Source organism: Aythya ferina (genome assembly GCF_964211825.1).
Source record: "Aythya ferina genome assembly, chromosome: 17".
Lineage (NCBI taxonomy): Eukaryota > Metazoa > Chordata > Aves > Anseriformes > Anatidae > Aythya > Aythya ferina.
Window position 1 is genome coordinate 6,864,860 of NC_140316.1, and position 27,243 is coordinate 6,892,102.

Here is a 27,243-nt window from a genome sequence, read left to right on the forward strand (position 1 = left end):
CTTTGTGTTTTAGTGAAAAGCCTGAGGATTGCATCAAATATGGTTTAAAGTTGTTGGAATCCTAATAAGCAGAACCTGATGTACAAGCTAAAGGTCTGCAGAGGGATTTATATTGATAAAGTACATTTGTAGGAGGCCCTTAGCTCTCTCCTGAACGTGTGCAAGTTGGATGGAACAGAAGAAATTTAATTAAATAATCAGCTCATCTCAAGGGCCTTTTTTTTTTCTTTCTTGATTATATCAAGAAACTTAATGAATAAGAATGCAGTGGAACTACCTAGATAACGTATATAACTTGCCTCTTGGTTAAGCTATCCCTTTATCTTAGGCAGGAAATTAATCTTTTGGGCTATAGATTTAAAGAGAATTGCCTGTATCAGAATTTTGTGTAGGACACAATTATTACAGAAAAATGCCAGTTTCCCATCTCAGTAGAAACGTGTGCATCTTTCTGCCAGAGATAAGAAGTTGCCTTTTTTCAGTCAGGCAGGGTTGTCTCTGATAACCCCTGATGTACAACAACTTGGATTGTATCAGGCTGGTTTCAGACATGGGTGGAAGGTTTTCTCTTGCCTGCTTATTCTGAGGTGTGAATTTTATCCCGCACAGTTGTGATATTGTATAACTTGTCTTGTGCTGTAACAGCTATAAGCAGATAAACAACTTAATTCTGACCCTAATGTGGTCAGTAGTCACCATACACTCCGCTCAGGTATAATCTGTCAAGGCAAAGTTGCTTCTGTTCTTGAAGTCTAAGAAGTTTGTCTGCTGCCTTGAAGTCTAAGCGTTTTCCTGTCTGAGACCTAGCTCTTTGATGGGTTGTTTATGTGCCATATCAAATCACCTTTCAGAGCGTTTGGTGAACAGCATCTAACACCTGCAGGATAGATGGCACCACTGATCATTCCTGTAAGTCTTTGCCCACGCTAATGGTGTACTGGATTTTTTGTCCTTCACAAGTAATTTTTATCATTATTGTTGTTCATAGTTTTCTTTTATCAACTGGGTTTTGGTTGTGTCAGACTAAATCCTTCTGGGTGCTTCTCAAGGCACATAGCGAAGTAAAACTGCAAAATTTTGTGGGACCATACAGCAATTAAAATCTTTTGTTCAAACTAACGGCTTGTCACAATTAAGCATAATTTCTTTTGAACCAAATTTCAGGGTTATATTCTAGGAAGAAATGTGGTGGGGCAGGGAGCTCTCTATTACATTAGTGTTAAATATTACCTAGTGAAAGAACGCTGGGGTTTTCATTTCTTTGCACAAAGAGGTGAGATGAAAATGATAAGTTGAAGTAGACAAGTTAAGAGAAAATAAATACCTTTTAGACAACAGAATTGATGGTTGTTAAGGATTCTGTATTGCATTTGAAAGAAGTTTGCAGAGTGGCTGCAGTTTTATGTTACTGTTACTAACGTGCAAGTAGCAGCTTGATGGGTATGTAATACTGTATTCCTTCTTCATCTCTTTTGCAGAGAGGAGTCAGGATAGCACTGCAGCAGTGCTGTCTGATTCCAGTTCCACGCAGGATATGTTTAATGAGCCTGCCAGTTCTCAAGACAGCCTGAGGAAGACTTACACAGAGAAGAGGATTTCTACTGCCTGTGCTGATGCACTGATGCCCAGCAAAGAGACCCTGGGATCTACAGAGGAAAAGAGTATGCTCATTTTAATAGATAATGTCAGCTGGTACATTCTCATTAAAATGTTTCTTCTGGCATGCAGAAGCACTGAAATATGCTGCACTGTGGCTGAGAATGTTAACTAGGCATTATTGCTGCATATATGTGTGTAGCTTAAAATTAGAACCATGCTTTGCCCATGTGGCCATCATCCCAAATCGTAATGCCTGTTAGACTTCATAAATCAGAGAATCGTGATAAACTGCCATCCGCGGTGGCCCTGTGACTGGCTTGCCTTCTCTTAGGTTATTACTTAGAGATATGAAACACTGAAGAAAGACTAGGTAGTTGAGAGTTGTTATTTTAAGGTAACCTCGATCACAGGATTTTCTCTTTTCCCCAGATGTAGACGCCCTTTCTGTTCTGGCCCTGTAACAGCTTTATATTCAGTACTTAAAAGAGTACAAGTAGTAGAATTAGATGTTTTATTCCATTGGATACTTTATTTTGGTGGAGAGTGGAATTGCTTTCTACTACATTTTTCCATATATAATAGAACTAAGTCTTTTGTATTCCACTGGAAAAACTGTTTCAGATTTTTTTTTAGTCTTTATCCAGAAGCTGGAATTTCCTTCTCTGTTGTTTTGCACAGTTGGATATGGCAGTAGAGAGGCTGGACTTCACTAGGGAAAGAGACAAACCGGATGTATTAATTTTGCCCACCTTTCCGGGTTGTAGGCCCTTTGTGTGTGAAGTCTTTGCCAGTTCAGACCGTGCTGTACTCTCTTCCAGTTTCACAGACCCGCATAGCGTGGGATGTGGATATCCCTAATTCACTTGACTGATCTCACTCAGAGCAAGTGCCCTCAAGCCATCTTTATGTTCACAGACTTCGATATCTTGCTTTCTTGTTTTTAATAATATTTTACTTCAGTCTTGCTTGAGCTAGGGAAGTCTGCGGTGATGCTTGCATCAATGTGAAGTAGATGTCAGTTCCTGGTTTTGTAAAATAGCACTTATGCAATCACTAAATCCAGTAACCTTTTGAGTGTTGGACTAAAACCATGACTCTTCTTCAGGCTTGCAGTGAGTTAGTTGTGTTATTGTCATCAGTTGTCTTTCAGGAAAACTATTGAATCAATTCTTGTGTGAATCAATTCTTGCATTACTGACATTTATTAGAACAAATGTTGTAACTGTAAAGTAGCTTCCTGACTTACTCTCTCCCAAGTCCTATTCAATATCAAGGTTTCTTAAGGCTTTCTAAACATAAATGATACTTCTATGGTTTTTATTCATAATGTGTGTTTTACTTGCACTAGATGGAACATGCTTTCATTCCCTATGCTGTATGAGCTAATATTTTTCCAGTTATTTGAATCATCCTCAGCTTAATTAAACAAAATACAAAACCAAAGCAAGCTCTTTTTAAGTGAAAGGTCCATAGACATGCCACATAAAAAGTATTTGAAAAAAACACTGCCAAGAAATGCTTGAGAAAATGCACCATAAAGCTATTTTTATATGAAAATCATGATGGATACATACGTTATCCAAATAAATTGTGAAAAAATTCTGTTCTGGAAAACAGACTTGACTTGACGTTCAGCTCTATTGGAGAAAAAGGAGCAGCTTCATACTTGAGTACGAAGTATACTTTAGTAAATCTCTAGGCTAGAGATGAGATATAATGCAAGAGGCTCTTTATCTTAGGAAAGGTAAGACAGTAAAATTGCAAGCTCCTGTTGTCACAGATCTTTTCTGAAGTAAGATTTGATATCCTTCATGAAAAGATAGACCAATTATGAGTTACCAAGTTGACTACAAAAATATTTGGGTAAAACTGTAGGTCATGCATTATCCAAAAGGCCAGATTAGCTGCTGCTAATTGTTCTTTTCGTATTTTTAGTGGGGACTGCTAGCGTTAGGTCAGAGGTTGGACTCGATGATCTTGAGGTCTCTTCCAACCTAGAAATTCTGTGTCTGTGTGTCTGTGTCTATTTTGGAATTGTGTTCTTCTAGATAGATTGTTAAGAATAATACGTTTCACTTGGCAGGGTGGCTTTAATTTTCTGTTCCTTTCTTTGCAATAGAATTTCACTGAATTTAGTCTTACTGTCTTCCTCTGCCACCACCCCTCCCTCCCCAGTTACCTTCCAACACAGTATACACTGCACTGTGTAAGGTATGCTGAATTCTTACTACTGCACAGGTAAAAGGCCCAACTAAGACTATTGAGAGATCAGTATGTAGCTCTGTTAACAAGCTGAAGATGTCTATTCTTAATGTTTAATAAGTCGTCATCTTTTTTCACTTGCTAATTCTGTCTGTGCTGTAATGAAGAAAAGGACTGTCATTTGTTGTAGTTCATTTTTGTCATTTTGCATAGGTCATTTGCCATTTTATCATTTTCATTGTCATTTTTTCTTCTTTTAATATTTCAGTGGCAGGAAAATCAGAAGAGCTGCTGGAAAGCTCAGAATCTTACCATCCTGCTGAGCCTACTGGCCAGAAAATTCTGTTAGATCCTCAGCCTGCTTCTGGCAATCCCACCAAAGCTGCAGTCCTCCTACCATCACAGTGGGACTGCAAGAAGAAAGCTGAACCTTGTGGAGATTCATCTGAATTTCCTCAGGGTCTTCCAGCAGACCTTGAGGAGCAGCGGAAGTTCCTGACAGAGCAGTGCATCGCCTCCTTCTGTTTGTGCCTCAGCCGCTTTCCTCAGCACTACAAGAGTCTCTACAGATTGGCTTATCTGTACACATACAGCAAAACACACAAGGTGAGCAGGCCACTGATAGAATAGCTGACTAGCTGCATTTGTTGTAAAATTTGTGAATACCGTAAATAATCTGTGTTACTGTTTGTACTGATTCAGAAGTCAGTGTTAAAATGTAGCAGGTAAGTTTAGTTCAGTTTGGACCGGAACTGTACTTCGGGAAGTCTTTGATTCCTAGATTGTTTTATTTGTGTGTGTGAGGCCATATGAGTACAACGCGCCTTTTTCATTGATGAAATAAGTTACTTTGTGTCATTCACCAGAAAATTACCTTTTAGATATGTCACATAAATGAAAATGTTCTTTTAAAATTGAAGATACTTGCTGCTTTTACTGAGTAACTGGACTGAAAAGTTACTTGGAAGCAGAAGTTCATGAGTGTTGGTGTAAACACATCACATGACAAAGATAAACTTTCTGGGTATCCTAGGTCTTTGTAGAATGAAAGTTTTCCCAGTGTCGGAGCGTGGAGATCGCTAGCAGTTTGGGTCCATGTTCTGAACAGCACATGTACAATTTTTTTCTCCAGCTCCTTTACTTTGTATTTACATCCCATTTAGTTCAACAAAATTATTTGCTGTTTAGAAATAATTGAATAAAATTCAGCTGGAGATCCTACTGATCATTAGCTGATGATTTTGGGTTAAATGGGCATAACAATGTCTTGGTCACTGTAGTATTACCAGTTTCAGTTTAAAGTGAGGGTAAAATAACTTCCTTCCAATATCTTTGCATGTTCTTCATAGTAAAATTAATTTTGAAAGCCTTGAGCTACAAGTCACCACTATTTTGATTTAAAATTTTATCTTACTTCTGCATGTTTCTGTTATTACATACTTCTGTTATTATAATCCTTTGTCTTTCTGAAGTATGCTAGTAAAACATGCATGAAAAGTAAACAGAAATTATGAGAGCTGTTTCACTAATTGTCAGAATGAAGGTTTGAGCTCACAAATTTTGTATTTGGAAAACTTGTGCAAATGCTGCAGTGCATCGCTTCCCAAATTATCTTTCCCACCACTGAAGCTTTTGTGAATTGAATTTCCAATGTGTTGTCTAATAGGGGCAGGAAGGTAATGGAAACAACTAATACTGTTTTCTTCGTAGCAGAACACCCGTTTACAGTACTGCTGCAAATTGAGCAGTAGCATGTATTAGCAGTCTATTGAAAGGTGATGAATATTTCATTTGGCTGTAGAGTGATTATCCAGAAAAATATGACCGTTTTTTAAAGATAATATGTTTTGAAAACATTCTTATGCTGTTTGTATGTGACAGTTGTTAATTTTTTTATGGAGCTAATCATTAAGAGGAGCTGCAGATTCATGCAATCTGTCATTACTGTTGCTGACAAATGATTTTATATCAACTTTCAACAGTGAAAGGCTGCCTGTTTTCAATTCATTGGTTCTAGTAGCATGTCCTTGCCTGAGGAACTACTTGCCAAAATATCTTTTTTTTTCCCCAGTGATGATGCCTCTTCTTCTGCTCTTTGTATCTCTATATAAAATAACAGCTCAGTGATTTTGGATGTTTTTCTGTATGAAATGCACAGTGTTGTCTAAATTTATCTTGTCTTGGAACTCAGAAAAATTGAATCTTGCCTGTTTGAGCCTGGTAGGTATCAGGTTGGTTTCAGCTAGTATTGTTGCATTTTACTATCTGTATTTATTTTTTTAACAAACAACTACTCAACACTGGAAGAAAAAAATCTTCCTACTAGTGTATTTAATCTACATACTTTCAGGAGATGGTAATTTTTTCTTAGACACCTCATGTGAATTCTTCTGTAGAACAATGTCAAATATCTGTGTGTTAATGGTACGCTACTGCATTTCTAGTGGAAGTTTTACTCCTGAGCAAATGTAAAACACAAAATGTATCTATGCATTTGCAGCAGCAATTGGAGTAAGGAATATGCTTAGATATCCTGGTGATGAGCCTGATTTAAAAAAAAAATAGGTAAATTAGATCAGGTTGAGTTGTTGTGGGGGCAGACTAGGTTACTGGTAAATTTTTAGAAACATGAGGTTAATTTTAAGTATATAACCGTCTTGGAAAATTCAGCAATTGTGTGCCAGTGCCAGAAATATGTATGAAAATTTAGACTGATGGCCAAAATTCATGTTTGGCCAGGAAAGGAGCAGATTGGCAGGCCTCCATAGTGCACAGAAAAACAAATTTTCCATATGCAATCTGTTTTCTCCCATTTTACAGTATTACTGGCTTTGCTGTTGCAAGATTAGTAAAAATAGTTGAGTGTGTTTTTTTTAACATCCTTTTCAAAATCTTTCAACATTGTTTGGCTATGTAGTCTATTGTTTTTTCCTGCAAAATTCCTGTTTACTCTTTGGAGGCTATTTATTTTATTATGTTATCACAGCAAATTTTTACATAGATGTTTTTTATTGGAACAAATAGACAGGAACTTAAGGGTGAATTTTCAAAAGTTACTTCGTTGCCAGTTTGGGCAATAGTTTTAGTTTCCCGTTTGCATTGTGTCTCTCTTGAAGAGAAGTTTTCATCCTTTGTGATGTTAGGATTTTACCTCCACTGTGGCTGTTGGCACAGTTGGGAAGGGCAGGAAGACAGAACTTGGCAAGAGATTGTTCATCACTGTAACTAAAACACTTTGTGGACAGTGAGTAGCTGCGTTATGGTGTCAGGGTTCAGTGTGTAGAAGTGGCGTTCTGCAACCAGTAGATTGTCAGAAAATAAAAACACATGCTTTTTTATCCTGCATTAAAAAATCCTTGGTCTGCTCACAGATGCTGTTTGTATAACTTTAGATTTTTTAATATCTTCTATTATGTCCGTTATTAACAGATCTTGTAATGCTTTTTGACAAACGTTTGCTACCATCATGGTGAACACTGTATATAAAATACTATTAGTAATTTAAAGCTGGGATACTTGACAAACTGTTGCAGTTCAGTACCTGATCCTCTGTGTATTCACTGAGGAAGTGTGAAAGTCCACTTGTTTTGTGAAAGATACTTTTTAAAAAAAATATTAGCACAGCTCCAGTGTCATGGTATGCATTTACGACTGGCTTAGATTATTTCTAGTGAAATGTCCTCTGCTACATTTTCGGGATGAGGTTATGAATTTTTGTTCAGGAAGACTATGAATTCACTGTCATATTGTTCTATCCCATAGATTTTATAATATTACTCATCCATCAACTGGGTAGAGACATAGTAATTTATGTACTCTAAGGCTAGTAATACCGAGTCCTTGCTGAGATCCAATAACCATGATCCATTTCACAACAGAGACAATGCGGTCTGCCTGAATGTACTGATGAGTTGTGTTTTATGTTCTTTCTGGGAAGGTAACGGTGGATGTGCTAATAATTAGAATTGTTTGAGTGTCTTTCTGATTTAGGTGTCGACTGAAGAAATTAATGTCAGATATTGTCGTATGTTACCGACGTGATAGTCAAAACAGGCATAATAAATATATGCATGTATAAATTACAAGATTATATGTAGGTTTAACATACAGACAGGCATAATCTGTAAGTTTAATATATCTAAGCCTTTCAAGTAGCAACAGTTTGTAAAAGTTTGTTTAAAATGCTATCCTGCAAGGTCAATAGTCTTTTTATTTTTCTTCTATTTGATGCAGTGACGCTATGGTGTGTGTTTGGTGTTGTTTTGTTTTTTTTTAAACAGAGGGAAGGATTAAAGCGTAGTAGGATGTTCTGTACACCTCTCAGCAACACTTCATGGAGTTTCCAAGTTAGGAATTAGTGGCTTTTGACACCCTTGAGCTAAAGGGTATCTGTCTCTGAAGCGCCTCAGATTTCCAGTTGGTTGACCATAAACGATTTTTCTTTCCCTCTTGAACAATGCGGTAAACTTTTCTGCAAGTTATTGTACCCTGTCAGTCATCTTGGCTTTGAATCTTGGGGTGATGAAGATGTGGGAGGCAACAGCTGAACCGGAAAGAATGCTTTGTAATTTCCCTGAGTCAGAAAGCTAAATCCAGCATTTCAGACCAGCAAGCAGTGTGCCAGGAGGAATAAATCTCTTTTGCTATGTCCTGAATCCCTTTACCCACTCCTAATAACTTCATCAGCCAAAAACAAAGCAGAGAAGAGTCTGTGAAATCTAATGAGTTAAGACCTGTTCAGGCATATTTGCTGGGAATCACTGATCATGATGATTTAAGAAGAAGGGTAGTGGAGAGTCTGTAGCTACATCTTTTATTCCCATTAGTTTTGATTGTGTGAAGTTACCGTATAATTGCACCATTTGTCTGAATGATCTTTTTTGCTCCTTGCTAGGTTACTGTCATCATATTCAATAAAAGCCTGTGAATTATATGTCCCATATACATGCCTGTGAATGGTCAGTATAATGTGCATAGCAGATCACCAGGGCATGACACTGCACTTAATGATCTCTTTCCATTTTCAGTATAAAACTAAGATTCAGGATACATCTATAGCTAAAATTTGTTTAGACTGGGATTTGGATTTTGTTTTCCTTTGTTTTTTATGCAGTGGTTTTAACAGTAAGATCACATGGCTAAAAAATTAGGCAATTTTTTCTTTTGTTTTTCACACTTTGAATATTCTTATGCATATGATGACTATGATTGACATAAAATAAAACATTTATGTGCCTGGCTCATGAGAGTTACGGTAGGCTTATTTTTGCTGGATTCTGATTTCATTCAAAACAGGATGGCTTTCGTGGAAGACCAAGCTTTTGTAGGTTCTTTTTTTGTTGTATTTTCTTCTTTATGTATCTCAGAGTATTTTATAGTCATAGGTCAATAGAATTACAGAAAGACATAGTACAAAAGCAGTATGGTTTAAAAAAAAAAAAAAAGAAAGAAAGAAAAGGTCAGGTTTATATACTTTGCTTTCTTCAATCTTAAATTTGACATTATTAAATTGAGTGGTCACCCTGACTAGCCAGGAAGTACCTTGTGATATTTGTGAATGAACGTGTATTCGTCCCTTACCAGAGGGAAAGCTACACAAACCCTTGACAGTTGTATGTTGCAATTAGGAAGGTCCTGTGTAAGTACTCTATATCCATTCTCTGAATGAAGTATTTTTGACATCCGTAAATATCTGGTTAATATTTCCAATGTTCAGCTCTCTTGCACATGAATCCATAACAATCCCTTTAGCATTTTGCTAAAATGGATGCTCCAGTTCTGTAAGACGTTGGAGGTTTCTGCATGACTACTGTCATTAGGACCAAGTGCTTATGATTAGGCGCGGCTTTTACTGTTTCACCAGAATCTTATAAAGAAAACCATCTGGAAAACAAGCTAAGTTTTTTGTTAACAACAACAAAAAAGTATTGAGGCAATTTTACAAGTGGAATATACTTGTTGGATGGACATGATTAAATCAAATTTATGATTCACAGAAGTGTATCTCCAGCCCACTGACAACAAATCAGAATTCACCATTATAACTTGCCTCTATAGAACCAAACAGCTTCCTCTTTCAGTTGTTTGCTCTGTTAAGTTTTAAGGAAAACAAACAAACAAAAAAACACCACCACCAAAACAAGACAAAGCACAGCCTAATACTACTTTCTAATACCGAAAGAAATAAAATGAAGTAACACAAACCTCTGTCAGTAAAGCCTTACGATTAATAATTGTCTCATCTGCTAGTAATCCTAAATACCATGTTATGCCTGGAGCCAACAGCTGTCCCTAGTTCTCCACTACACAAGAGATGTTCATGCATTGAACTAGTGCTTTTATGAATTTTTGATTGTTGTCTATCATTTATTCTCCTCCCAATGCTTTCTTTGTGAACTCCTTGAGCACTTTTAACTAAATTCGATGACAAGCATGGAATTTTTCAAGGAGATTAAGTAAAATTATATGGAGGGCAACGGCTGAGTAGAAAGATAAAAGGCCTGAATTAACCACCCCAGTAAAAGAAGGCTGCAGTTTGGGCTTACTGGTTACCTCTTCTGTTTGGTGGTAGAACTGGTGTATACTCTTAGCTGGTGGCTAGCCCTGGGGAAGGGCTAAGGGAGGTGACTTTGAGAGTGTGGTGGGGCAAACTGGAGGGTTGGAGGGCCAGAGAAGAATGGCAGGGGTGGTGGGGTGGGCACAAAGAGCCTGGAGGAAGGCTGTGAGATATCCAGGACACTGAGCTCCACAGTTTGGTGAGAAACTGTATTTTATGTATAAATTATTTAATATTGTGCTTTAATTCATCTTTTAACAAAATTTTAGGTGTTCTAAATATGCTTATAGTGCAGTTTTCTGTAGGTGACAGGAGACAGCAAGTGGATCTCAATAAACGAAGACAATTTAAAAGAAATAAAACAAAGCAAGAAAACAAAACTTGTTGGTATGAAGCTGGATTCAGCAGCTGTAGGGAACTGACTAATTCTCTACTGGGGCTGATCAGTCCTCAGTGCTTGCTCTGAGAAGCAAGCTGGCTTCTGCTTCCCAAGGGATGTCATCCCCAAGTCCCATGTTTCTACAAATACTGCTGGAACAGCAGCTATCTGGGAAATGAGAAATCACAATACAGGGTATTCAATAAAAGCAAGTGAGCACTTTTTGTACTTCTACCCACAAGGACATTATCTGCCCCTGCCTGCAACTCACCTGCCCCATTTCTTCCACAGAACCTGCAGTGGGCCCGCGACGTGCTGCTGGGCAGCACTGTCCCCTGGCAGCAGCTGAAGCACATGCCTGCACAGGGCCTCTTCTGCGAGAGGAACAAGACGAATTTCTTCAATGTAAGTTTATACCATTGATAAACAGATCTTTACTTTCTCAGCCATTGTTTTAACACCTGTTTCTCATTTGAAAGGCTTGCAAAAGGCTGTAAAATTCAGCAAAGGCACATTAAATGAGCCACACAATTAGCGAAAGGAAAACTAGAGTTCTATTATGGAGATATTTTTTGCTTGGGTTTTTTCCTCTTGGAGGGAAACACATTAGAGGGTTTATTTCTGATGAGCTTGAAAACACGGGAAGGCATCAATGCTTCCCAGTTACACATCATTTACCATATAATTGGTGCTTGAGACCTTTATAAAATTTATAATTCTGTTCGTCTAAATTATGCTGCTGTTTAATCTTTCTCAGCTGGACTAGTAGTTCGCTTAAACTAGTTGCCCTAAGAAATGTCAGGATTTGGAAGGAGCTTCCTTGTATTCAGCTTCTGTAGTATGGCTCAGCAGAAAGTTTTTCCAAGTCACACAGTAGTAGCAACACTGTCTTGTAGGCTGTCCCTGTGTCTGTGATATCTTTTAGGCCACAGGATTGTCTGTGCCCCTCTCAGTAACATGGGACACAATACTTTCAATACTTAGATGAGCGCTTATTAAATTCCCTGCTGTGACTGAGACTTAAGTGCATTGCTGTTGTCTTCAATATCTTCGGCTTCTCTGTGATATGTTCTAGTTTTTTGTGCCTTCTCTTTCATGAAAGAATTCTGTAGCTGTTTTGTGGCTTATGATGTGTGAGAAGGACCTAGAGATGTTTTGTTTCTTTCTGGATGATGTATATGTGATATGGTTGCCCATGACTATAGTGACAGAATTTAGTCTCTGCTTTCCCATCCAGTGCTATGTCCTAGCTCTGTTTTAATATCGTAATTCTTCTGTGTTGGTTTTTATTATTTTGTATCTGTTAACATCTGTCTTCATCTTTGTTGTATGTTGTATTAATTAGTACTTCTGTGCATACTTCTCGGTAAGTATACAGTAAGTGCTTTCCCCTGATTGATTATAATCCCTCAGCTGGGCTGAACAGCTAAGGAACGCTGACTGATTCAAAATTGTGTCATGGATCTGTTTGCAAAATGAGCGATGTCCTTCCATCTTTCTGGAAAGAAGTCTTGATTAACCAATACCATCAGCCTGGCAGAGTGTAGACCAAAAAGTTGTGACCTGGTTGATGATTACAGGGCTTTGTTCTGGTTATTTCCCTTTAATACTTGTCTGCATTCTCCCTTAAGAATCCTGCAGTGTGATTAACTCTTCAAGCTAGTGAATGCCTTGGCTGTGGTCCAGCTAACCAAGTATCCTCATAGATGTTAATGAAATTATTCAGCATGCTTAAAGTCAAGTGTGCGCTTTGCATGATCAAAGCCGACTTGTTCATCATTGCAGGGTTAAGTGTCAAGAGCATCCTGTATTTTCATGTATGGAGGTAAGCAGTGGGCAACTGAGCAACATGGATAAGGGAATGTTTCTACTTGAAAATGGGAATTACCACATTCAGAGAGATCACTGGCTGACCTAAATCGTGTCTAGTGTCTGAATGCTAATGCCAGATAATTTAATTGAAAGGTAGATTCCATTGTATCCCTAGGTGGATGTTCTCCAGTGTTGTTTTATAAAACAATCATTCCTTACTTCACATATTGATCCTTTTGTATGCTGAAGGATGGAAAGTGCTTGTATAGATACTAGATAGCTGTGTAATAATTCTGTTTTGTAAAACAACAACTTAATTTGCATAATTTAGTGTTATTAATTTTATTTAATAACAAATTAAACACTTTGAAATAAAAGGTAGTCTTAATGAAAGGTATATGCTTGTACTGTCCCAGCAATACTGTTAGAACAGGGAGCAGATGTGTGAGAATGATGACCTCAGCTTGGATTTAGGTTTGCCAACAGAGGAGGACAATGTTAGTCTGCAGTCATCCAGGTAGAACACTGCCTCCAGGCTGGAGACGTTTCAGTTTGGGTCTCAAACATTGCAGTGCATCTCAGCTGTGATGACATTGTAACCACAGAGTGCCTCAGATGGACAAAACTACTTGTGGAGGCCTTTGTAAATCTTTGCTAATGTCCTGACTTATTCCTGCAGGCATGTAGGTTAGACTCGCTGCTAGCAGGTACAATATACGTGATAAGCTAAGCATGATTAAATATTTGGTGATGTCATTTTCTACCAGCTATATTTTCAAAATTCTCTTCAAGTAGCACTCTGTGTAGAACGTGTGGCAGTAATCCAGTACAGATGACACAAACATAGCATGGTGAGAAAATCCAGATCCAAGAGAGAAATGGCTACAAGTACCATGGAAAAAAAAAAAAAAAAAAGCCTGTTAGTGCCTCTAACGTTCCAGAATTGGACAAACCGAAATCTGTGAACAGCTTGAAAAAAACCTCTCTGCCACTGCATTGATTTTGTCTGGGTTAAACCTCAGCTAACTAGCTTGTTCTCATGCAGAGCTCCTAGCCAGGCAGCGGGTAAGCACATGGGCTGCACCATCTGGGTCAGCGCTCAGAATGCAGACTCGTGTGTCATCCCTTGCGTACAGATGGTGTACAGCCCACTGTCCCAGCTAGTGTCTTCACAGAGAGTCAGGTGATAAAGCAGAACTCTGTGGAGCTCTATGCAAGTAAGCAACTACGTGTAATCTTAGAAATTAAATGGCCAACCTTAAGATTTCCTAAGCTTGGTAATGCCCTCTGGGGTAATTTCAACAAAAACACTTTGCTGAGGGTGTTTGTTTACTTCCATATAACATGCTTGGTTTTGTTTTTGAGAACTCTTTAGCCTGTGGTAGAAAAGAATTAATGTCTGAGTGGCTTTCTGTATATATTTTACCGTTGAAATACCTTTTTCCTTTGGAGCAAGTAGCGATAGTTTTTAATCTTTTGTACAGAAGATTCAGGGTTGTTGAAATTATAGCTGACTCAGTTTTACAAGTACAAACAACAGTGGGCAAGGGAGAAAGCTGAGCAGCTCAAAGACAAGTAGGGACTGTGCCAGCCGGTTCCTCCCAGACGTTTTATAAATCATGCATACTCCTAGTAGAATTATTTATGAAATGTTTATGAGAGCACTGTATGAAAAGAAAGAAACCTGGGTAAAGCTGCCTCCCGTTAAATTTTACTGGGGGTTTGCAGGTCTGAATCTGTGTGTCACAGTCTGTTGGCTAATTTGTTAACTGTCACTCAGCTGCGTCTGAAATCTCTTTGAATTTATTTTTTGCTGTCTTCAGAATGAGCAAAAAAGACACATTTTGCTTAGCCCTGGTTTCCTCATCTGGCATATTAGGAGAGTGTCAGGATGCAGAGAACTCGCCTTTCTATGTTTTATGTAAAGCATGCTCACTGTGTTGTACTTTGCTGCTTCCCAAACAGAAGAGAACAGCCCTGATGTTCTAGGGTCGGTGCAGTGATTGTTGCAGTTAGACTTGCAGGAGTTTTAGCAGTGTTTCCATAAATGAATGTCCAAGTCTTTTTTGTTGTACTTTTCTCTGGAACCTGTGTATAAAGGTTTGCTCCAGCTTTCCTCTTCTATGTGTGTGTATGTGTGTAAATATATAGCAAGACTCTTCTTGTTTTAATTTAGAGGGCTCCAGAATGGTTTCTATAGTAACTAAATTAGAAATTAATTCACCGGAGAAAAAAAACAAACATAACATGGCTTTATATAGTAGGGTACTTTTTTATTTATTCAGATTTCATAGCACTATTAATAAAACAAAGTTAAACTTTGTGCGCAGATGATGGGTATTCATCAGTCTGTGGGTGGGTGGTGATTGTGGAAGAAGCATTTTGATGGTTGGGCTCGGTGTTTCAGTAACTTCTCCATATGGCTTAATGTACAGTATTTGTATTTTCCTGGCACGCTTTCCTGTAATAAAGGTCTTGATGTCCATCTTTGGTAACTGGTCCCCATGTAAGGTATATATGGAAACCATGCATGTGCACAATTTTACTATAATGCAGACATTCGTGTGCATTAAGCCTTGCAGGGCTGCAAACCGGTAAGGCTAATTGCTCTATTTCAAATTCCAGAAGAAATGCAGTATTTTTATTCACTTCTGTATCCCCAAAGCTCTTTGTTCTGTGGTCTGAGTGAGCAGGGTCAAAGTAAGGTAGAGTCCACTGGGAGCCAGAAGCTGAGAGAGAGCAGTGGTTTCACTTTAATTGCCATTGTCCTACTGGGTGAGAGCAGGCGCTGCAGTAGACGTGTGCTGTACAGAGCTGCAAGATCTGGATGCTAAGCAGCTGAAGAATAAAGCCTTAAAGTTTGGTACTGCAAGTTTCTAGGGGCAGGGCAATAACCAGCAGGCACATTGTTAATTTCTTGTAGCAGGTTCTTTCCCAGGCTGTGTTTCAGGTTCTGGGGGTTACATCTCTGTCTTTCCAGAGGAAAATTGATTCTGCAAAGTGAGCAAGCTGCAAGGACTGACTCTGCTTTGGAGTTCTGTACAACGCAAGCCATGTGGGCGAATTTAAGATGTAGGAAATAGAGATTTCATAATAGCCTTCAATATAAAATCATGGAGGTAAAGTTGATCAGGATTATTGGAGGGAAAAAAAAAAAAAGGCAACATGCCTCAGCTTTCCTAGAAGCTGGGAAGTTCTATCAAGGAAGTTTCATTGTATGCCTCAGTTGTTTGTGTATCTTCCCTTAGTCGTATATTACTGGTCACTGTCAGAAATATGGCACTCAGTATATGGGCTTTTCTTTTGATCTGATGCAGACCTTCTTTTGTTTTTAACCCAGCTCCTGAAGTATGACCTCAGCATTAATTTATATTCCCATAACTTGAATTAAAATGCAACATTTGCTACAGAATTTAATGCCTGTTGGCCATGTGATGTGATAGAGATAACTGTGTGTATATCATCCAAGGGCAGAGTGAAATCTGTTAGGGTGCTCTCCATTATGAAATGAGATCTGTTTGGTCTCCCAGGCATTGTTCTATCCAGCCTGAGTTTGCTACTGATATTGATCTGAAGGACACCAAAGGGCCAAGGGCAGCTCTCCAAGGCTGATCATGGAGCTTGACTGGAGCCTCAGGTTGCTTGTTTCTTACTGTGCATTGGAAAACCCTGAAACTGGTGGCAACAGCTGACTCAAATCACTGGCCCAGAACTTTAACTGCTCTGCTTTCCTTCCTGTCCTTGGCTGGTGATAGATCTGGGTTACTCTTCTCCTGCTCATCAGTTGTGTGTGTGTCTTTTCAGTTGGCAAGTGTGCTTCCAGCTCCTAGACATCTGCTGTGTGGAAAATGAGTCTCCTTAAGAGAACTGGTACCGTTTGAATTAGATTGGGAGGAAAGGGAAAGAGCTTGAAGAAATGTACCGTGCATCCATGTGAGTTGAGACTGTGCCTCAGCATGGTGGGATTTTGTGCCCAGTTATTTATGGGGGCTGTAGGAGAATTTATCATTATATTTGAGCTTATTTGTGATTGCTTGCAATTTTTTGAAAAAATGTTGGTCTTTTTAGCACTTCTAACACCTCATGTGAGTATGAGAAGATGCCAATTCAGTTTTTTAGAAGTCACAAGTGACATGCCAGAAATCACAAGGTCTTAGTTACTTGATTTTGCTTGTCTTGCTTCTGAGTGTTTTGGATGCCATTTTTAGTGTTTTGTATGTCATTTTTATGCAACCACAAGGAAACAAATCATAAAGGAATCAAGGTTTAATTTTAAAAAAACTTCTGATTCCAGCAGCTAGCTAACACTCTAATTAGAGTTAGTACCATTTAATAGGTGCTACACAGAAAAAGTGTCTAGAAAAGATGACCTCCACCATTAACACTGACCTTCTATACAGCTGGATAAAACGAAATAATGATAGTATAACAACAACAGATATTAATAGTACAATATATTTATTCTTCTTTATGGGGTGGGCAGATAGAGATATCTGGTTAAAGGATGGATAAGTCCCTATGTACTTTGAAAGACGGAGTTGTTCTTAATCTTTTCAGGAGATGGCCATATTCTATCTGTGCAATATCTGTTTTCACTCTGCAGGCCCTAATACACCCTAAGGGAGAGTTTTTCTACTCTGTACAAGTGCCGTTCAGTAAATGCAAATTCTTAATGCCAGCTTTCTGCTGATTATGAAGTATTCAGATGTTAAGTTCAGTAAAAGACACACAGTTTCTTCCCCTGCTAGGAGAGCCAGCTACTTGATGAAATGGTTGACAAGTTAGAAACGAGGACTGTCAGCAGTGCCCTGGAGTGCTGTTAGCAGACTCAGTGCTGCAGGGAAGCTTTGCTGCGAAGGTGCTCGTGTGAGCCAGGGCTGCTGGGCTCAGCCAGCACCCCTCCCTAAGACGAGACAACTGGTGGCCTTGCTGTACTGTGCTGGGGATGCAGATGAGCCACCATGCTGCCTGCCCAGCTTGCTTCCCCTGAAATTTTAACAAGTACTTCATTGCTTTGCCTGCATTCCTGCCTAATGTCATTACAAAGCTATTGTTCTTCAGCTGCGTGAGAAAACCATTTCTGGTGTGGGTGAGGAGATATTTGTGTAGAAAGCTTCCTCGGAGTAAATAAATAAACCCTCCAGGAGTCCCTACTGAAGCAAACAATTCCATAATCCTATGACTTAATTTGTAAATGAAATCAGCTGTATAAATGTCAGTTGTTTTGTCATTATGGTAGAAGCTAAAGTGTGGAAGATGGAAGAGTGAAACCAAATCGGTGTTTTTCCCATCCTTTGTTCCTTGATTTTCTTCCTTTTTGGTCTTTGTTAGTTTCCTCAGTTTTCCTTCAGGGTACCCTCTGGGGAGCAGTACCATGGCACAGAAGTGGACGCTCAGTTCTGAGCACCGGTTGTTTGAATGTCCACTGAATCACAAGGTAGAGGAACTCGTGCTAACAAATCATTGTGCAGGTGCAGGAAGGCATGTTTGCATCAGTTAAATATGATTCATATTTGTGAGGTTATTTTTGCATCAAGTCTATAAACTTTTTTTAATGAAAGCTTGGATTTCATATAGTTTCATTAATTAAAATGCATAATGAGGTGGCAACCTACCCTTTTCTGAGACTAGGACTGAAAGTCAATTTTGTAAAGTGTCTGTGTGGAAGAAAATCACTGTTTTCTCTTACTCTTTTTAAAATTTACTGTTGTTATTGTCTATATCAAAAGCAGGCAGATCTTTTCTACGTAGAAAAGGTGCCTTTTAGAAAATCGACATTTTAGTCATATTAATTTCCTTTTTTTTTTTTTTTTGTCTAGCATGACAGATGGGTTCTACTGGGGAAGGGGAGAGTGCGAAACTGATACTAGTTGCCTCCATAACGAGAGTTAAGATTTCACAATTTCTTTTCTGACAGTTGTTCTGCCAGTAGCTAGCCATTTTCCTTCTTTCCCCCATGGTTTTTTTTTTCAGTTGTAAAGTTAATGTGATTCTACTCATACGCCTCCTGCCCAGATTTTCTAACATTTTAATTGGAAGAATGCTTTTAGTGGGTGCAAAGGAGTATTTTCTCTTGTTCTCTCTTGCTTGCTCTTCTGCGTGCTCGCTCTCTCTTGTGCAATCTTAATACCAACTCTGCAAACAAAGGTAAGCAAAGAGTTAACTGTGCAAGTGAAACTTTCGTAGTGATTGGACTAAGACCAGAAAGCCAGTAAGCAATGAAGTCTTAAAGTTGCCTATAAAAAGCTAGATAACTTTTTCAACCTCTGCCCAACATGTTATTTACAGTTCTTCACTCCATCCTCTTGGAAAAACAGAACTCATCAGTGAAAAATGTCCGTCGTTCACAAGGTTTTCTGTCTCAATATATACACACTGTTCTTTCTGGCTAGCTTTGCAGGCTTCCAAAACCTCGCTAGCACAGATGCCAATAAATCTAAATCCCTGGAGATACAGGCACGGGGTTTTAAACTGTCGTTTGTGCCAGTGGATATTAAACAGGGTGGGTTTCTTGTTTTTAGTTTTTTGTTTTTCCTATTTTGTTTCCCTAGGAAAAGTTTCCTTTACTGACTAGATGAATTTTTAGACGAAGGTGAGCTGGAAAACAAACAACCCTGAAAAAGTGAAGACAGGGCTTTATAGCAGAGCAGTTGTCGTGGAGGTTGTAGTGTGTTACAGGACATAAAGCAGTTAGTTTTTAAGCTGGGTCTTAAAAGTTTAACAGCAACCATTTTACCCTGTCTAAACAGCATTTGAAGGGTGGGTGCTGGTTTGCTGGGATAATGTGTGATGAGTGTCCTTTTACATATGTGCAAGGAATAAATCCATAATTTGATTTTGCCATCTGTCAGCTTTGTATCAGATATGGATGGGAGAGTGACCTTTAGACGCTTAACAGGGTTCGTTTTAAAGTAGTGCTAGGTTCTTTCCCTTAAAAGAAATATATATATGTATGTATTAAAAAATCTATTGAGGATTTATAAATACAGTAGGACATGTAAAAAAGAGTTTTAAGGCAATGAACCATGAAAGGTCTTTAAAATGCATGGTTTTATATGTCTACTACCTGCTTATTAGACTAGTTCTTGTGGCTTCTTACTGTCAGTCATTTATCCTACTTTTATCATAGAAATAAATGGCAAGAACTGTTATTCCAGTGTAGACCACCACATAAACAAAACAAAGCAAACAAAAGCAGAAAACAGTAAATTAGGAATTTTAGAAGCAAACCTAAGACACAGAATTTTAAGTTTAGTTAGCTGGCGTTGGTGTTTCACTTTTCCCAAATTCTTACAGCCTGGTACTGAAAGGTTTCTTCTAAGTCCTGTTACTATTGAAGTGTAAAGTTCGCACAACAGTGCTGAAAATAATGTGTGTGTGTCTGAAGTCACACCTCAGTTTTTTAAAAACCCTTTCCTTTTGTTCTAAAACAGATACATTAAATGTATTGCCAGGATCAAAACCTTCTCAAACAGAGCAATTTTCTAAAACACCGCTTGCTTAGGTGAAGCTCTGTATGACATATCCAAGATGAAGTGTGTTTTTTCCACTGTATGTTTTTGATGAGCTCTTTCTGCCAGTTGTATGTTAAGAGAATTCTGTGGCATTAATCAATGCAATTTTCTCTACTGCTTCCGTATCTTTCATTTTGAAGATGTTCCCGGGGCTGCTGTTGCGGTAGATGTCAGTTCTGTATCTGATCTTGCTCAGTACAGCACTTGCCTGTTCCATATTCCAGATATTGCAGTGAGGTTTTTTCATTCCTGTATCTTGCCTGTATAAAAAGACCAACCTTACTGTGAAGGTTAAAGGAGCCAAATGGCAGTAAGAGAATGCAAAACCAGCCACAAGGAGATGTACAGCTCAGTAACATTCTAAAACTTACAGTGATTTATTACAACTTTCATTGCACATTAATAGTGAAAGTAGATTTATTTTTTTTTTTTATTAAAGCAGCATATGTCATGAGAAATATTCCTGGAATTAAAGCTCTCGGCAGAAGGATCTGAGTGTTTTTCATGGCCACACATTGCCTCAGTGTAAAAATGAAAACAGGAGAGTGTGGGATGAGAGCAGTGATACAAGTCTGTGTGTATGTCTCTGCAAGTGGAGAGTATTTATAGATAAATATTTTAAATTTAATGGATACAGCAGGATAAAACTGGCCAAATTAAAAGGTTAAGATGGAGGCGAAGAAGTAAGATGGCAGACTATGATAGGTAAGGACATGTTTTGTCATTCTGCAGTAGTTAGTGCATGAACTGTTCGTGAGCTGACTGCAGTACCACTTTGCAGAGCTGAGATGAAGAGTTTGAAGCAGGAGTTATCTGAGTAACAGTACTCCGTCTTTGGCAAAATTCCTCAAGTTAGAGGAGTACAAATCTTGAATATTGTGTAGTGTATTATTATTCCAGACTCTTTGGCTCCTGTGGAGGAGGTAGGATTTCCTGGCATAACATGAACACTTTTTGGTGTTTGCATGATAGCTAATATGTAAACCTGCAAGTGTTGAGCACTTAAACGAGATGTCTCATTCTCCTAAAGGTGTTAAAAGTAAATGTGATTGGACGGGTGACTGAAAGTAACGATGTCCATGGTGGCCAGTGTTCTAGCTTGCTCCTCTGAGCACCCAAATATATGGCTGTGATCCAACAGGGGAAGCTCCTGCAAGAGCTTGAGTGAAAAATAACTTATTTCCAGGAGCTTTATGACCTTTGTTCATTTCAGCTGACTTCACCTCCACACATTTGATTACTCGCCTCCTGTCAAGAAGCAGTTTCACAAATTTGGCTTTTATGAAGTTGTTTGGTTTTGCTGTTCATACTTTTTTTTTTTTTTTTTTTTTTAAGCTTAAAGGAAGCAAACTCAAAAAAAAAAAAAAAAAGAAAAAGTGCAAAGCTTTCAGTTGAAGCGCTTCCTAAAAGCTGTCCAGAATGAGTTGCAGAATTTGCTGGCTATTTGGTTTGACAGAGAATAAAAAATCAAAAATTGAAAACTCGTGCCAGGTCATTTTCAATTTAAATCTTTATCGCTTCATAACCACTCCCTGTGTGTATATTCAAAGGATACCAGCACTTACACTATGATGTACTGCTTAGTAGGCTGGAACTAGTGTGAGTCATTAAATTAATGGCATTTTCGTAAGTATTCAGATGTTTGAGATAATTTAATGAGCTTGTTATAACAGCTTAAATGATTTCTCTTTATGCATACCTAGTTTGTTCCTTCTGACAGACTGCTCAAAGGGTTTAAGAGGATGTGGTGGTTTTTCTTGTTTGTTTTTGCATTCACCGTATAACTATCAAATACAATATTTCAGGGTCACTGGGCTCCGCTTATTCTAGTGATGCTGATTCTTAAGTAACTGATTATTTCCAGTGGGAAATATTTGGTCAAATTTGAAGATAGGCCATTGTGCTGTCACCTTTAATGTCTGTTTAGCTCATCTGTGGAGAAGTGTGTAGCTCTCCCAAACTCTGTGACACTTTAAGGCTATTCTTCTGGTATACCAAAGCTGGGGCTTTCCATGTGAATGCAGTGCGGTGATTTCAAAAGCATTTTCTTTGTCACATAAGAGAAAGTACTCATAATAGGAGCGTAAAGAAAACATTAAGATATAAAAGTTTTAGAAACTGATGAAAATTGAAATTAACAATAGCGACTTTCTTTTTTTGTGTCAGTTGATAGGAGTGAAAAAGTAAGCAACTTTGGCTCAGGGAAAAAGAAAGATGAGAGATTTAGAAACAGTTGCAGTTCTACTATTATATTACTTGTAACTCAGGTAAGGACATGTTCCTTTTGAACCAGGTGGATCGATTTCCAAGCATAGCTTTAAGGTAGCCTGTTTTGCAGTCATGGCTGCAGTAACATAGCCATCGTATTTTTAAAGATAAACCAAGGAACAGTGTTTAAAACCAGGATTTTCAAAAGAAGGTTTTTGTGTTTTTTTTTATTCTTTTGTGTGTGTGTGTGTGTGTGTGTGCATCTAACTTGAGAGGTATATTAGTGTTCAACGCTTCCTATGATTGATTACCTTCTAATTTCAGTTTGGGGTTCCCACAAGAAGCCCTCGCATTTAAACAAAAACTCTGAAGCTTTCAGTGATTAGCTTCACTATCCAAAATTGGTGTCAAATTAATTTCGGAAGCATGAAGAGTAACGTTTGATTGGCACATTCATTCCATGTTCATTCTTTCTTTGCACAAATCTTGAAGTAAACATGCTGCATCTCTGTCACACCTTCTGTAATGAGATGTTCTTGCTGTTTTGCTTTTTTTCTTCATTTGAAGTAAATGAATATCCATCAGTTAGTGCCACATACAGGAGTTACTCTCTAGAGTTTGCCCCCATAGTTCTTGTGGTCGTTGTATGAAGATTTCTTTACACCTTAACCTTTTAACAATATTAACCTAAAATAATCATATAGAAAGAATCAAGAAATGTTTCACCTTTTCATAACTGGTCTGCAGTCCTTGAGCACAGTGGATCCATATTTGTATCCCAGAAAGGAAATACATCTTTCTCCACTGGGGGAAGAAACCCCAAACCAGAAAAATGCTTTGTCATCAGCATCAAACAGGATTTCTGCAGGCAGTGAATTCTTGTCTTGCAGGGATCAAACAGGAGCAAAGACTTCTTGAATTTTACTCTGCATGTGTATGCATGTTTACCTGTAGTTTAGGGGAAAGAACAGTTAAAATGTGAAAGAACAAATAGACTTTCTAAGGGGAGAAAGAAAAACTATTTTGAAAGTCACTAGGCAGTAAAGCTAGTCTTAATAGGAAAGAAGTGTTATCTTGAGCAATAGCTAGCTGTCTGAAGGACTTAATCCTACTCCTGTGACTGACTGAATTCCAAAACTAAGATTTTAGTGGGAAGATAGTAACATAATGAGATTATAATGTACTTTGTGTCCTGTTAGTTTATTCACACGTCTTATAGACGCATCAAAGTTAAAGAGAGTGAAATAATACTTCTGAAGTCCAGTTACAGCTATTTCCAGTCGCAGAGAAAGGAGTAGAAATAGCTTCAAGACTAATTTGCTATACTTCTCCACTGATGAGGGGCTGCACAGCAAATGTGTTCGATGTGGAGGAGTCTAATGGCTCTTGATTAGAAAATGGGTTTGGGTTTTCAGGATTGGTAGGCTGGGATACAGAATTTCATGTCAAGAAATTTCCAATAAAGAGTCTTGACTGCTTTTGAGATCATTGGTATCTGGCTGAGTAATTTTGAAAAGTCCATTCCCATGCTGAAATTCAGAAATACCAACATTGTCATAAAAGCCATGATTTCAGCTTGTGCCACCTGGCACCCAGGCACTTGGAAAGCAAAAAGGTTTGAATTAGGGAAGAAACGAGAAGACCAGACAGAAAGGACTTAACTGCTTTAGATACTTCATGTCCAGAGAGTTCTCAGCCTAGGATTTAGGCAGTCATGGTTGACGTTGCTGAGAAACTGTGGGAGAGAAGGGAAGAATCATTTTAAAAAGGAGGGAGGGATTCTTCTTTGTAAATTAGGAATCAGTGAGTATTGCTTGCCTAAAATCTTTGCTAGAAAGTAGTATATTCTGGGCACAGCATTACTGTGACAATGTGGGTAGTAAACCATTCACATGTAGGCCTATTTTCTGGGTTATTTTGTCACTGTCTTTTCAATATGTCACTCTTCTTCCTTCAAAATCTGACAAGTCTCTGCTTGCTTTTTTGTGAATAATTGAGCCAGAATAAAATTTCCTGCCTCTGTATGTTCTCAGATCAATAAGGTAAAGCAAAGCAAAGTGTCTTTCTTCCTGAACACTTCCATCTGAGAGCTGTCTCCAATGGCAGCCTGGAGCTAACAAAATGAAAGGCCCACCAGGAGATGAGTCTGAATCTGAAGTCTTTGAAGCATGTGGACAGCAAGGTGAAGACGGCAAGATGACGTACCACAGATTTCTGTTATAAAGCTCCTTTCAGTTTCTCTTATTCCTGTTGCTACCTTTTGACATATTTTCCATTTGCATTTTTTCTTTCTTACATTTACCCTCTTAACAGCAGTTTAAATGTAATGTGTGGACAAGTAGTCAGGTAGCTGAGTGTTTGGGGTTTTTTTTGGTCTCCTGTTTTGTCTCCTGGCTTTTGCTTTTGTTTTGTCTGGCTTTTTGTTTTGTTTTTGGTTTTGTTTTGTCTCCTGCTCCAATGCAAAACAACATGTGGTCCATATTAAATCCCCCAAATTAAACCTTCACCCATAGAAGTTCCTGTTTGTTAGAGGAGATTCTAGTTCGTCAGATGAGGTATAAAATGATATCAAATTGGTTAAAATATTCTTTTACAAAGCTCTCATTTTCATGTAGCAGTAGTAATTGTCAAAAAATGATCAAATCACCCTTAGTCATTGAATATCAAAAAGGGACAGCTTTTGAAAAGGTACAAGTCTTCTGAAGGCCCAGGTTTGACACTTGTGGGTCCAACTTTCTCTTTGAGATTCAAAGGGAAGTAAAATAAGTTCTTATCCAAGAAATATAAAGCTGCAGATAAACAGGAGATAATCTTTGGGTAACAAAGTTGGTATATTTTCAAGGAAATGTGAAAAACATTTTTCTTCCCTCCCTTCGCCTCTGTCTTTCTGCTATCTGCTGCTCACTGTGCAGGTTTGATTTCGGTGCAGGTGTATTGCTGTTTTCAGTGACAGCAGCCAGTTCTGCTGCTCTGCAGTAGTGGTCTCTCTGTAGTAGTCTCAGCACTGTTGTTAAAGAGAAATTGGCCTTGAAAATAATTACATAATACCATAACAGTCACTGCTTTGGATTAGACTGGTTTTTAGGCAAATACTCTGATCTGGTAGCTATTGTTACCCGACTGTTTGCAAGAAGATTAAAAAAAATCTGGTTTAAAGGAAGCAAATCCTGCTGCTGAAGGAAGAATGTTTTAGAGTTCCTGAAGGACTTTTGTTGCCCTGAAAGCTGGAGATTACCTTTCTCTCTGCAAGAAAAAAAAAGTCATCTCCGAGTCAAAACAATATCCTACTTCCTTTAAAACAAAAGATGAAATGTAGTCTTCCGAAGTGGAAATAGAGTTCACGCAAGGATATACAATGCGTATCCTCTGAAGAAAAGCACTTAAAAGTGGAACAGAATTTCAAATATACACACACCTTAACAAACCTGTATGCTGTGTTTGCATGGACAGTTAGCATCTTTGTCTACAGTGCAGAGAGGTCTGCAGTATTTCTGGACATTTATTATTCACCCCAGAACATTTCATCAAGAAATACCAGTGTACAAGAGTTAAAAATGCTTAAAAGTTGAAAATCACTTTCCTCTAGCTTGTAGTATCGTGGCACTGGAAAGCACATGCTAAAGTTCATATCCCAGTAGGTGATTCAGGCTGAGATCTTCCTCAAACTTGCTTTGATTGTTGTTGATTTAAAGATACAGAAGATTTTAAAACAAACAAAATATTTGATGAAATGAGACTCTCAAAGAAGGAAATATATTTAAATATAACTTGGTCACTTGTAATGGTCTGGAGTAGTTCTCTGCTCTTTTCCTTTCTCCTCGTAAATAACTAAAATGAGTTTAAGACATGGTCGCTGAGGATTAACAATTGCACCTAGAATGATTGTTCTTTCTTGTAGACTGTTTGCTGAACTGAAAGTATTCATTATGAGCATTTATTTTTAAAAGGACAAATGTTAAGTCATCTTGTTGACTCTGGGCATGTTTCAAGTTCCCTGTAATTGCTCTGTCATTCTTTTTCCCCATCCATCTTTCTTGCCAAAATGCATAAAGCCACGCTGTTCTGTTCCTCCATCACCCAAATTAAGCATAAAAAGCAGGAGCTGTTAGCTGTTCATGCAGCCTTCATTTGCAGTGTCTCCCAAGTCATTAATTAAGAAAAGTCATAAATTAGGAAAATACCATATCATCTTTCACCCCTAATCAGCCAGAAGTCTTGAATAGCATGTCCCAAATGCTGTGCTGTGTAAAAATAATTAATGAAAAGGCCTTTGATATTACATAGTGTGAAGTCTGAAGCAGGAATGTGGGCGTAGTGGTGCCAGCCATCTTCTGCAGCAGCCATTTCACCAGCGAGCCCGGAGCAGGCTGCGATGGGAGCAGAGCTGCGTAAGCAAGAGCTGGAGCTAAGAGGTGTGCTCATGGGTGGACCTGAATGACTCCAGGTTATTGCTGGCCTGAGCGCCCAACGTTAGCTCCCTTTTGGTGAACGCCAAGTAAATCATTTCATCCGCTTTTTGCCACACGACTACTGGATTTATGGCATCTCTGTAATGTATCCCCGAGATCTAGAGGGTGTTGAAGTCCCATCGTATGTTGCTGGTTTCCATTTGTAGAAGGGACCAATACTGCCACTTATGCTTCACTGAGCCTCTGTTTTTTAATGTTAGGTTACTGAATTTGAATGCTCTTTCTTAATAGCACCGTAAGTCACAGACACCTACACGTGGAAATAGTGCAAAATTCATTCTGCTCGTGATAGTTCAGACAGATGGATGTGTGATGAGGCGGTGCACAAGGCAAACCTAGCAGATTTCATGGTGATTGATAGAAATGCTGATTGACGGGGAAGCAGATAGGAAACTTTGGGAATTGGACAGAATTGAAGATAATCTGTGGTGAAAAATATATCTTTCTAAACTTCTGAGAGGCAAACTTGTTTCTTTAATTGAAGTTGGTGATAAACCTTTACTG

At 38.4% G+C, this 27,243-nt stretch overlaps 1 protein-coding gene across 5 annotated transcripts in view; it reads left to right on the top strand.

Moving 5' to 3' along the window:
• CABIN1 (calcineurin binding protein 1) overlaps positions 1 to 27,243 on the top strand; it is a 112,959-nt gene that overhangs the window by 35,182 nt on the left and 50,534 nt on the right. For all 5 annotated transcript variants that reach the window (XM_084538885.1, XM_084538889.1, XM_084538888.1 and 2 more), the window contains 3 exons: positions 1,479 to 1,661; positions 4,070 to 4,407; positions 11,028 to 11,141. In XM_084538885.1, the coding sequence (XP_084395011.1) occupies positions 1,479 to 1,661; positions 4,070 to 4,407; positions 11,028 to 11,141 (635 nt within the window). The remainder of the gene's footprint in view (positions 1 to 1,478; positions 1,662 to 4,069; positions 4,408 to 11,027; positions 11,142 to 27,243) is intronic.